At 46.7% G+C, this 13,453-nt stretch overlaps 1 protein-coding gene across 2 annotated transcripts in view; it reads left to right on the forward strand.

The window, feature by feature from the left end:
• Positions 1–13,453, forward strand: part of FBLN7 (fibulin 7) — a gene marked incomplete at its 5' end in the record, with an annotated part of 34,448 nt that overhangs the window by 12,295 nt on the left and 8,700 nt on the right. For both annotated transcript variants that reach the window (XM_080931141.1, XM_080931142.1), the window contains 2 exons: positions 2,734–2,893; positions 5,069–5,239. In XM_080931141.1, the coding sequence (XP_080787267.1) occupies positions 2,734–2,893; positions 5,069–5,239 (331 nt within the window). The remainder of the gene's footprint in view (positions 1–2,733; positions 2,894–5,068; positions 5,240–13,453) is intronic.

The following is a 13,453-nucleotide window of genomic DNA, read 5'->3' on the forward strand; positions in this document are numbered from 1 at the left end:
TGAGGTTAGAGAAACCTGCTGCCCCAATGGCCACAGGGCTCTCTGCCCACTTCTTGTCTTGCTTCCACTCCAGGTTCCTATGTGTTTGCCCTTCCCAGCAAAGTCTTTGGAATTGAGAACTCCTGACTTCAACACTGAGCCCTGGTGTGTCCCTTGGCCCAACAAGCTCTCTCCCAGGTGTACTGAGATGACATCTGTGTGATGACAGGGGTGCCTTCCCACTTCCTGTTTCCATTGTCCATTAAACAACTTTTTAAGCATTAAAAAGTCCACTCCAGGGGCTGGAGAGGTGGCTCAGCAGTTAAGAGCACTGACTGCTCTTCCAAATGTCCGGAGTTCAACTCCCAGCAACCACAACTATCTGTAACTGGATCCAATGCCCTCTTCTAGTATGTCTGAAGACAGCAACAGTGTATTCATATAAATAAAAATAAAATTTAAAAAAGTCCACTCCAGGGCTGTTAATTCCTAGTATAAATTCCTGAAAAAGACCTTACCATATAGAGTTAGGTGAGAGTAGATGGGGAAGCTCCTTGGGGAACATTGAAGGTCACAGGTGCCCAGACTTTGCCACTCCCACATTACATGATTTGGGTCCAATGACTTGCCTTTCAGCCTCTGTGTGACAAATAGAAGCTGCCTTCTCCACACATGGCTGCCAGCAGCTGCCGAGGCAGGGAGGCAGCAGTGTCTGAGGAAGAGAAATACGTTTTTGTAAGCGGAAGCACATCCCCAGTGGAGCTGACCCAAGCCTCAAAGACATCCGTTTCCTTTTTAGCACAGGAAGATAGGTGTGGAGCGCAGGTCTGGAGTGGTTGGCCACACAGTGCGAGGCAGGTAAGAACAGGTCACCACTTGAGTGCCCTGGACTTTGTGTGGGAAGGATGGCCAACCGTGGCGGAGGAAGTAGAAAAACAAACTTCTCTTTCCAGAAGTTGCCTTTAGAGCTATGTCTCATCAGGTCCCAGTTATGGTGGAGGCCAAGGAGCCCTGGTAGGTTCACGAATTCCAGGGGCAACTGGGAACTCAATTTTGTCAAAAGCATCCATTGAATCTAGCCCATGAGTTTAGTTATGTGTCTGGTGAACACTCAAAGGTGCCGTGGCCTGGCAGGCTCTCTGGGAGAGTGGCCCACTGTGACCACAGCAGTTCCACTGAGAGGCTGGACACATACCTCAGCTGCCCAGCTGCCTCACTGACTTTTACACATTTCTTTTAATAATAAAACTTATGCTTGGGGCTTGGGGACATAGGAAGATATGAACATCAACCTCTGGCCTCTACATATGTCCACTTGCACACACGTGGCCACATACATGAACATGAACACACTATAATGCACACAACCGATGCTCAGTGAAAAAAATAAAAGGAAACTAAACCATGATCCACACCCCTAAGAATGTGTGTGTGTCATCACAGTGTAGATGTATTGCCTTCCCCTCACCCCTGCACAGAATACAAGCCAGGTCAGACGTATGTTTTGTGACACATAGTTCCCAAATAAAGGAGAATGACCTTAGCCCAGAATTGGTTACCCAAGGCCAAGGTCCTCTCTCCTTCCTGGATATTCCTTGTTTTTGCTCCACCCCCACCCTAGCTCTTTTCTCCTTAGGATTTCTATTTCAAGTGTGTGTGCATGTGTGCACAGGCATCGGTGGAGTGGGGGCACAGTATGTGAGTGTGTAAGTGCAGACCATCTTGGGATGCAGAAGAGGGCATCAGGTCGTCTGGAGCTTACAAACAGCTGCAAGCTGCTTCTTGTGGGTGTTAAATTAAACATGGGTCCTCTGCAGAAACGGAAAGTACCCTTAACCACTGAGCCACCTCTCCCCGATGTGACGGGAAGACAACCTCTCATCATCCAGCAGGATGCCTACGTTGCTTTAAGTCAGATAGTCTTTGCCAATGTTAAGTACAATCACGATTCCCTATGTTTAAAAAGCCCCCAAACTGGCATTGACTGTATCGAATTCTTCTTTATTCTATTTTACCCTTATTTTTGTACAGTTTTAAAGGCCCAGGAAGCACCTGGCATCCCTGCCTGTCCTCTGTGCCCCACTGTTCTCTTGTTTGTCTCGTTCTTGCTTTCTTGTATGTCCAATGGTGAAAGAGAGGAAAAGTTTACCCATCCCGGAACTCAGTGTCTTAGAGTAAGGAGGAAGTTGTGTGTGTGGAGTGACAGGCCAGTCATTATAAGAAACTTTGGCTTCAAATGGTTGCTTTGCCACCCAGTCATTTAGTCACCAAGTCTGTCTTTGTTTTGTTGTGTCTAAGGGTGAAGTGGGGGCATGATGTGTGTACTTGGGCTGTCGCCTCGAGACTTAAGTGAGCAGATGCTGTTGTCCGGGTAGAGCCATGGTCCTCAACCTTCCTAATGCTGTGACCCCTTAATACAGTTCCTCATGTTGTGGTGACCCCAAATCATAAAATTCATTTTGTTGCTACTTCATAAACTGTAATTTTGCTACTGCTACAAATGCAAATATTCGATATGCAGATGGCCTTAAGCAACCTCCGTGAAAGGATTTTTCAACCCCCAAAGGGATCAAGACCCATAGGTTGGGAACCACTGAGGTAGAGTATTTAGAAGAGAGGGGTACCCTGAAGTGGCTGATCTACCAAGGTGTTTTACAGGGCACCAGGGAGTTTGAAGCCCACGGTTCAGACTTCTGCAAGCCCCGAGCATGATGGTAGGATGACATCGGCTGCAATGGTCTCTTCTCTCCCCAGAGCTGTCTCAACAAACAGCAGCTCCTCATGACCATCCGCCAGCTGCAGCAGCTGCTGAAGGGCCAGGAGACCCGCTTCACCGAAGGCATCCGAAACATGAAGAGCCGGCTGACTGCACTGCAGAACACCGTCAACAAAATGACCCCGGATGCACCTCCAGGTGGGTCCCAAATCATCAAGTGAGGGCCTAGAACCTTCCATGAAACTCTCCCCATCCAGTTTGTCCTTCATGCGTGCACATAAGTGTGCGTGTGCGCGCGCGTGTGTGTATAGGAGTGTGTGAGAGAGTGTGTGAATGTGTGTGTAGGTGTGTGTGTATGTGTGTGTATTAAGTTTACTTCTCTCTCCTACATTTGACAGTCACATATTTCCAGTTTTCTAAAATAATTTCTGTATGAGTGTCTGTATGTATGCATATGTGTGTGCATGTGCCCAAGGAGGCCAGGAGAGAGCATTGGATCCCTGGTCCTCTGCAAGAGCAGCAAGCATTCTTAGCCACTGAACCATCCCCACAGCCCTCTGGTTCCGTTTTTACCATACGTAGCTCAAGTTGCTACATAACTTGGCTTCAAACTTACTGTGCAACCAAAGATAATCTTGAACTCCTGATCCCCCCCACACACACACCGAGTCTCCCCAGCGCTGGGACTATGGTTTGCGCCCCTAGGCCTGGTTTTTGTTTTTGTTGTTTCTAGAGAGGCTCTCAACATATCGCTCAGGCTGGCATGGAAGTCACAGTCCTCCCATCACCGCCTCCCAACAGCTATGGTTTGTCACCACACCCAGCCCATTTCCTCTTGCACCTTTTATTCTAGGCTTAATAGCTACATAGGTAGCAACCTATGATCCACAAAATTGTCAAAAACACCCCTCTGCAAGCAAAGGTGCTTGTCAGCGCCCTGTCCTCTCTGGAGGGCAGAGTCAACCCTGCTTCTGGTTTTGGTCCTGTTTTATTTATAGTGCAACAGCCTGTTTTTCAGCCTGGTTTTAAGTTCACAGCCCGGAAGGCTCAGATGCTTCCCACGTCTGCCCTCTGCACAGGCACACCCCTCCACCCTGACCCACCAAGCACGCCACACTTACGATGTTTGTTATTTTCCATGAACAAGCATGGCTCTGGCTTTTCATACCTGAAAGTTCATTCTTCAGTGACTCCACCCAGTTAGGGTGGGAAGAAGGGCTTCGAGGGCAAGTCCCACTTATCTGGGGTATGATGGGGTACCCCTGTTTCCCTCCACTAACGGAGATCTCTAACACTGGAGCATGTCTTCCTGGTGACATCTTTCACACCTTCTAGGTTTAGAGGTGAGTTTCCCCTGGTCTAGGGGCTCAGGTGACAGGAAATGGTGACAACATTGGTTCCTGCACTGTAGCTTTATTTCTTTGGGCCTCCTTTGTTGTGTGAGGTACTATTTCCAGAGGAGGTTTTCATCAGAGGCTCAGTAAATCCCATTTTTTCTTTCTTTCTTTCTTTCTTTCTTTCTTTTTTTCTTTCTTTCTTTCTTCCTTTCTTTCTTTCTTTTTAAGATTTATGGTTTTTTTTTTTTTATTTAATGTATGTGGGTACACTGTAGCTGTCTTCAGACACACCAGAAGAGGGAGCCAGATCCCATTACAGATGCTTGTGAGCCACCATGTTGCTGGGAATTGAACTCAGGACCTCTAGAAGAGCAGTCAGTGCTCTTAACCACTGAGCCATCTCTCCAGCCCGCCATTTCTTTCAGTGGCTCATAGGTTTATAGAACGTACTCTGTGTGCCAAGCACTTAGCTGGGGCTGGGGCTACAGAGAGAGCACAGGCAGAAAACACTGATAATAACTTTGAAGACATGCCTGGATAGACACAGAGGCTAAGAAGAAAGCAAAGTGGGCTGGGGATGGAGATGCATGGTCGCCAAGGCGACTGGGAAGTGGTGGCATTTGAGCGAAGACCTGGAGAGCAGGCAGAAGGAGCTGGCCTGGAGGTAGGTTGAGCCTGTAAGGAGACTTTGGACACCCTGTTGGCTGGAGATAAGAGAAAGCAGAGGCAGGTAAGTGGTCATTTCTAATGATCTCTAAGTGTCTAATCTGACGCTCCGCACCTCACCTTGAGACCCTGCACACACAAGCCTCCGAGTCTCCGAGCCCCATTCTCCTCAGTTTTCACTAGGCTAAGAGCATCTTCTCCTTGTCTCCAAGAACATCGGGAGGTCTCATGAGATGTGGGATTTGGAAAGTCCAGAGCCAGGCCCAGCCTGAAACAGTCATTCAACGCACAGAGAGGTTTTATGAGTGAAGTCCAGGCTTCCATCACAGCCCGGGCCTGCGGCTCCTAATCCCTGTTCTTCTCCTTACAGTTTCCTGCCCAGCTCTGGATGCCCCTCCTAATGGCAAGAAGTTTGGAAGCAAGTACTTAGTGGAGCATGAAGTCCATTTTACCTGCAACCCTGGGTTCCAGCTGGTTGGGCCCAGCAGCGTGGTGTGTCTGGCTAATGGTACCTGGACAGGAAAACAGCCCCACTGCAGAGGTATGACCATTCTGCCCCATCTGCACCATATGACTTGAGTATGCTGGTCAAAGAGCATCCCAGAAACACCGTCTGATTATTTTTTCCAGTTGTGTGTGTGTGTGTGCCTGTCTGTGTTTATGTATAGGTGTCTATGTGTCTATGTATGTGTGTGTACATGTGTGTCTGCACACCCAACCCATTTCCACTTGCACCTTTTATTCTAGGCTTAATAGCTACATAGGTAGCAACCCATGATCCCACAAAATTGTCAAAAACACCCCTCTGCAAGCAAAGGTGCTTTTTAATGCCCTGTCCTCTCCGGAGGGCAGAGCCAACCCTGGTTTTGCTTTTGGTCCTGTTTTTATTTTTTTAGTGCAACAGTCTACATGTGTGTGTGTGAATGTGCTTCTTGTGTTTGAGTTCAGGCGAACACATGGCACAGAGGTCAAAGGATCACCTTAGGTGTCAATGTGTGCCCTCAGTATATCGGAGACAGGATCTCCTGTTATTTGCCACTGTGTACGCCAGGCTAGCTGGTCAGCAAATTTCCAGAGATTATCTCCGATTCTTATCTCATGAAGCCTGCTATGGGAAGGTTCTGTAGATCCAAACTCAGGTTTTTACACTTAAGTGGCAAACATTTCACCCACTGAGCCATTTCCCCACTCCTCTGGTTCTTCAGTTATTCCTCAGCCACAAACCAGGGGAACATGTCAGGTCTGACGAGTCTTCGTCATCATCAGCAGCGTTTTCTCTCTCTTATTTTGTTTTTTGAGGCCCAGCTGGACTAGAACTCTTTGTGTAGAGCAGGCTGTTCTAGAATTCACTGTGTAGACCAAGCTGGCCTTGAACTCAGAGATCTGCCTGCCTCTTCCTCCCGAATGCTGGGAGTAAAGGCATGTGCCACCACTGCCTGGCTTGATTTTGGTCTTTGGTCTTATAAAACCCAGGCTGCCCTTAAACTCATTATGCAGCTGGGAATGGCCTCAAAAGCCTGACCTCCCTGCCTCTACCTCCCACCTTCCAAAGGCAAAGTGTGCATCTGGGGGCCACTACACCTTGTTGGTGATTGGATCTTATCAAGACTGGTTCTTAGAAGCTGAATGTGGTGTTGCACACATTTTAAGTAATTTATTTATTTTATTTTATACGTATGGATGTTTTGCCTGTATGTACCCCTGTGCAGCATGTGCATGCAATACCTTCAGGATCCTGAAGAGGGCATCAGATCCCTTGGAGCTGCAGTTTCAGACAGTTGTTAGCAGTCATGGGTGCTGGAAATGGAACCCGGGACCTCTAGAGGAGCAACTGGTGTGCTCTTAACCACTGAGCCAGCTCTTCATCCCCAGAAAGTGAAACTTTTTTTCCCTTGGTTCTTTGAAAGAGGGTTTCTGTGTGTAGCCCAGGCTGTCCTGGAACTTGCTCTGTAGATCAGGCTGGCCTCAAAGTCACAGAGATCCTCCTACCTCTGCCTCCCAAATGCTGGGATTCAAGATGTACATCTGGGCAGTGCTGGCACATACCTTTAATCCCAGCACTCAGGAAGCAGGGGCAGGCAGATGTCTAAATTAGAGGCCAGCCTGATCTGAGGAATGAGTTTCAGGAACGCCAGGGCTGTACACACAAAACCTGTCTTGAAAGAAGATCGGCTCTAAGTTGGGTTTACTAACTCTCAACTATAATCCTGGCACTTAGGAGGCTGAACTGGGTGGGCTGCTTAGATTATTCTAGACTACAGAGGAAGGTCCTGCTTCAACAACTTAAATTTAAAATAAATGGATCTTATCAATGTCAGGTCTTGGGTTTGCCTCAGCTACAAGGAACTAGAAGACGGGACAGCTGCTCTGCCCTGGAGCTGCTGTCTGCTTAGTAGAGTCTTCGGAAGAAGAAAGTCCTTACCTGTCCTTTGGGTCTAGGCTGGGACTTGGTATGGACAGCCTCGGGAGAGGTCAGCATGAGACTAAAAGGTTTCTCTGTGCTGGGCTTGAGGACAGAACTGTTTGACAGAGAAAAGTGAGGCTTGGCACATGTAACGTATTGCTTTCCAAAAGCCTTTAGACCACAGTTTAAAATAATTCATGGCTATTAGTCATTTTTAGGCATCCATGGGACATCTTCCGTGATTTTAGCTAGGGCTAAAGGGAGCATAAATCTTACACAAATGCAAGAGCAGTGTGAGAGGGGACTGAGCTCATTTGAAATAGGGCCTCTTTATATTGTGCAGGCTGGTCTCAAATCCTCAGTGGGTACTAGGAATCGAACCAACAGCCTCGTGCATGCTAGACCAGAGCTCTGCTACTATGTTACAGTCGATAGCCCTGAGCACTTAGACCTTGAAAACTAAGAGACCTCAGAAAGCACAGCCCCTCTTCAGAAGACTGACAGGAGGAGCCAAGACATACAGCAGCATTCAAGAGTCCCGTGTCTTTCCTGTCTCCTGGAAGGAATGATGGCACAAGGGTTGATTACAGGCGTGAGCTCTCAGACATCATCAGGAACCATCTAGGCAATGAATCTGAACCATGCAAACACACCAGGGAAATGCCAGTGCCTGGTCTTCACCCTGACTCTGAAGGAGTTCCATCCCATTAGACACCTCGTGGATGATCAAGGTGCCACCAGAGGTGTGAACACAAGGGGTTTTCTTTGCATTGCTTTGAGCACTTATAGTCTAAACCTACAGGCTTAGTTGCAGACCCCTGGTAGGTTCTTTCTGTGTCCACTTGGCACCTTCAGGTCTTATTCACGTGGCTGCCTGTGGCCTGACCTGCCTGCCTGTGTTCTGTAGCCTGGACCCCCACATTCAGGTCTCTTACCCTGTGATGGTGTCTTTGTGGTCCACCATGACAGGGCTGGCATGGTCTTCACCTTTTCCCACCTTGTCCCTGGACTGAGTGTCTATGTATCTGTGCGGGAAGTCAGCACTTTTGACTGGAAACCTGAGTCCAAGCCCTGGAACCTACATCGTAGATGGAGAGAACCAACTCCTGGAGATGCTTTCCTCTGACCTTTACAAGCATGCCTGCTAACACACACACACACACACACACACACACACACACACACACAAAGACACACAGAGACAAATAAATGTGTGTTTGTTTGTTTTCTGAGAGGCTGGAGAGAAGCCCAGCAGTTAAGATCTCTCACTTCCTGCCCTTGCATAGGACCTGGGTTCAGTCCTCACATCCCCCCAGTTACTGAGTTTAGATCCCCAGAATCCACATAAGAGTCATACACAGAGGTGTATGCTGGTAACCCCAGCACTGGAGAAGGGAGGGACAGGTTTCAGGAGATCCAACACCCTTTTCTGGTCTCCACAGACAGTGCACACACATGATACACAGACACACACTCAGGCACACACATATATATAACATAAGTGAATAGTTTCTTTCAAAATATTAGGTGATAAAGGACACACAGAACAAAGGCAAAGAGGTATAAGACACCGTGGACCTTTTTTCCCCTCTGGTCAACTCTGTCATATGTATGTATGTATGTATGTATGTATGTATAAATGTTTTTCGTGGTAGATAAGTGAATTCAAAGTTCTTGATATTGAAGTAGCTAGAACCATGAAATAGATAAAGTAATAAAGTAGTTGATAGTGAAGGTGTAAGGACTCGAGTGGAGTTCCATGGCTCTAGAGCGACTTGTCTAACTATAGACGGTCACTGAGATGGGCAGCGTTGGGACATGGCCAGTGTCTGAGTGGCTGCCTCAGGCTAAGCTATGTTATGCTTTATTTGTGAGTTGGTTAGAATAAAGTGATTATGTTTTTTATTAAAAATAATGTTTAAAATGGGATCTTGGATATTTTCCCTGGACGCTTCCCCTGTACTGATGGGACAAAACACTTGTACGTTACAACCCGCTGAGTCAGCATGCTGCTAGGCTCGGCCTCTCCCAGGCTGGCATCCTGTGCCTGCACTGACACCCATGGATGCTGTCTTCAGCCAGAGCCCAACAGAAATGCTGGATGGCTGCTCTTGGACCTTTTCAGGGGACAGTGACAGTCTTGATGAGACTCAGTGTTGCTGGGGTTGTCAGGGTCACATCCTGAGCGCGGGCAGTCTTTACAGCCAACATTTGCCCACCCATCCTTGTAGGCCAACCAAACAGACAAGTCACAGTGAAAAACAGGTTTGTTCATTGTAGCCACACTGCAGAGGGGGACAGAAAAAGGTACAGTGACCACCTCACCACGTCTGTCTCTTGGGTCCCGACATGAACTTGACATTTAAATAGAGAGCAAGAGGTTTGCATAACTGAGCCGCCAAGCCGCTGCCAAGGTGTGGCACAGCCCACTGTCTTTCCATAGTCTCTCCTGGGAAGGTGATGTGACAGGTTGTCAGCCTGTGTGAACCCGTGGGTCTGGAGAGATGACTCAGTGGGTGAAGTGCTCACTTTGCAAGCATGAAGACCTGAGCTTTGAGCCCCACCTAAAAGGAGGGTGTGGTGGTGTGTGCCTGTAACCCCAGCACTGGGAAGTAGAGGGGCAGGTGGGCCACCAGAGCCTGCTGATCAGCTAGTCTAGCTAAACTGATGAACTCTGAGTTTTCAAAAACTAAGGTGGAGGGACTGGAAAGATTGCTCCGTGGTTAAGAGCACTTGCTGCTCTTCTAGAAGACCTGGTTTGATTCCCAGCACCCACATGGTACCTTCGACTGTCTATGTAACTCCAGTTCCAGGGGGTCCAAGGCTCTAATTCTGGAAACAATGGCACTACAGACACACATGATACACAGACAAAACACCATTCACACAAAGTAAACTAAACAGGAATGTGACAGAGAGTACATTCAGTGTTGACCTTTGGTCTCCATTCTGATATGCAATACCACTCCCCACATATACATTAACATATATACATGTATAACACACACACCACACACATACAACAAAGGACTATCTGCACTCTCTTCCTGGGAGACAGGTTCCTCTGGCTAGCATCAAACTTAAGCTTTTTCCTTCCCCCTAGGATAAAATCCTGGGAGAATTCCAATTACTGATGTCCACTGTCTCAGTACTATGACAGCCAAAGGGGTGGGGGTGGCAATTACAGATGTCTTCAGAACATCCCTCCTGCCAAGAAAGTTCCATTAGGCCAGGGCTGGGCAATCTCATGACCATCATTAGAACTGCCCCAGCAGCTGCTGAGTGTGCCCAGTTCAATATCCACATCAGCAGTTCTGTGGCTGTGTGTTGTGACCACTGGGGACAATAATCTTAATTACAGCTGTTTACTTCAAGACACAAAATGTCAGTGCCAGTGAAACTCTTGGCAACATTGTAATAACTGGCCAGGACCCACTGTTCAGTCAACTGATTGGAAAGAGAATGACAAACCCTACTTGGCGGAGAAAGTAAATTATATATAAGGACACTATTAAAGATGCAGTGGGCATCAGAGCTCCGGAAGGCCAGTGGAAAGCAGACATTTGGCTTCCTGAGTTTCCCTTTTCTCTCTGTGAAGGGCAGGAATTGTTTGTTTGTTTGTTTGTTTTTGTTGTTGTTCCTTCTGAGACAGAACCTCATGTAACCTAGGTTGACTTTCAACTCAGTAAGTAGCCAAGAATGACCTTGAACTTCTGATTCTCTGGCCTCTACAATTACACTGAGTTTCTGTGGTCCTACAGAATAAACCCTAAGCTGTTACATGGCAGGCAAGCACTCTGTCAACTGAGTTGGCGTCAGCCCACAGACAAGTATTTTAGGGTGTGCAGTTTTCTGAGCTGGAGAAGTCATAGCCCTTCATTTTGATCCTTTGGCCCCAGGGGCAACCAAAGGAAGTGTTTGAGAAGTAAAACCCTTTGTTGTTTTCTACCATCTTGAGGCACTTTCCCACAGGGGTCATTCATCTGCTTTACTAGGTGATGAAACTGCCAATCATTTTAAACATTTTTTTTTCATTAAGAAAAGGAATCAGGTCAGGTGTGGTGGTGCACATCATTAATCCCAGTACAGGAACAGGCAGATTTCTATGAGGGCAGCCTGGTCTACAGAGTGAGTTCCAGGATAGCCTGAGGTACGTAGTAATACAGAGACCTTATCTTAGTGAAGAAGAAGAAGGAAGGAGGAGGAAGAGAAGATTCCTCTGTAGTGTGGGGGAGATGGCTCAGAGGTCGAGAGAGCACTGGCTGCTCTGGTTCAGTTCCTAGTACCTACAGGGAGGCTCACAACCATCTGTAATTCCAGCTTCAGGAGATCCAGACACTGTACACAGGTGGTGCCTACAAATACATGCAGGCAAGACATCCATACACGTAAAATAAAAATAAACTTTAAAATTAACATATAAAAATGTAGAAGAAAGATCTTATGAACCAAAACTTTTGTAATTTTGACAAAGTTAACTCCTTAATGTCACAAAATATCTAATTATAATAAGAATTTCCCCATTTTCTTATATATTTTTTAACATTATTTGCACTGGAGCCCAGTTTACTACCATATTTTTACCTGGTTGTCCTGTCTCTTACATCTTGGGGAATGTCCCTTGGGTCCTCCTACTGAGGTTCTTTGGTTGATTGTTCAAGAAAAATTCAGGGCTAGTTCTCTAAGCTCACACACTTTTTGAAACAATCTGTTAGAGGGCAGCTTGATTGGGTGCAAAATACTCCCTTCACCTTTAACTCTCTTGATTCTCTTAGATATTTCACATCTGTTCACAGCTGTGGACTACCACACCCAGTTTTAGGCAGTGCTGACTGAGGACCAAGCCCAGATCCTGATGCATGCTAGGCAAGGATTCTACCAACTAAGCCACACCCTTAACCAGGACCTTCAATAGGAAACCTTAGTTCCAGGGAGAGTCTGCCCAATGATCTCCAAAAGTTTCCTGCCAAAGCTGTCAAACTGAACCCAAGTCGAACACAAAGAAAGCCAAGTGCAAATAAGATATGATTGTTCATATAAAAAGGCTATTGAAAGGGTGTAAGGATTGGCTCTGCAGTCCAGAGCACCTATTTATCCTTCAGAGGACCTAGATTTGACTCCCAGAACCCATATGGCAGCTCACAGCTAACACCAGTCCCTGGGGATCTTTCTCGTTTTTCTGGTGAATTGCATTCATGGGGCGCATATACATATATACAGGCAAAGAAAACACTCAAACACATCAGGTCCTAAAATAAACCAAAAAGGATGTTTAGTGTCATTAAGACAGAGCTGAGGAGGTAGGAGGTTGTTTTTGGTACTGGAAAAATAAGGGGAGAGGAAATTTTAGAGGCACGAAGCTGCTGAAGGCACACCAGGAAACTTCATACATGAGAGAAGGGGGGGGGGGCTCCTGTAAAATCCCATGCAAGCTGATGTACAAAATCAAGAATTAAAGATAGAAGCTGAGCGTGATGGTGTATGCCTTTGATCCCAGCACTGGGGAGGCAGAGACAGGCAGATCTCTATGAATTGAGGCCAGCCTGGTCTACAAAGCAAGACCAAGACAGCCAGGGCTCTGTTGCACAAAGAAACTAGGTCTTAAAATACCAGCCAATCAAACAAAATAAACAAACAAAAGTGTGTGTGTGTGTGTGTGTGTGTGTGTGTGAGAGAGAGAGAGAGAGAGAGAGAGAGAGAGAGAGAGAGAGAGAGAGAGAGAGAGAGAGAGAGAGAGATGGGGGGATGTTTTCATGGACAACAAAGAATTGCCAGAAATTACTCACGAAACAGAAAACAAACAAAAAGGGAAAAAAGGAAGCCAATATTTAATAACAAGCCAGCAAAACTTTTTAAAATATAAAGAAAGCAAACCAATGCCCAGGCTAGGAAGATGGCTCAGCAGGGAAAGGCACCAAGCCTGCTGATGGAGCCCTACAACTCACATGGTAGCTGGAAAGACAGGACTTTGAAAGTCTTTCTCCAGCCCCTCTACTCCTGACACGTATGTGTCCCCCACCCCCCAAAAAACACATTAAAATAAAGGTAAAAGAAAAATATTTCAAACAGCAACATACATAGAAGTGAGAAACAAAGTCACTGAGATAACGGAAAATGTGAAACGAGACACAGAGCCCAGAAACAAAGTAGAACAAAAAAGAAAAAGGGGTCATGTGGATGAAGCTGGAGTGGTACACGCTTGTCTGGTGTGCATGAGGCCCCGAGTTCAGTGTCCAGTCACATAAGCCAGGCATGATAGTGCTTGTCTATAACCCTAGAACTCAAGAGACAGAGATAAAGGTTATCCTCGGCTACATATCAAGTTCAAGGCCAGCCTGGGCTACTTGAGAC

Source organism: Micromys minutus (genome assembly GCF_963924665.1).
Source record: "Micromys minutus genome assembly, chromosome: 17".
Classification (NCBI taxonomy): Eukaryota; Metazoa; Chordata; class Mammalia; order Rodentia; family Muridae; genus Micromys; species Micromys minutus.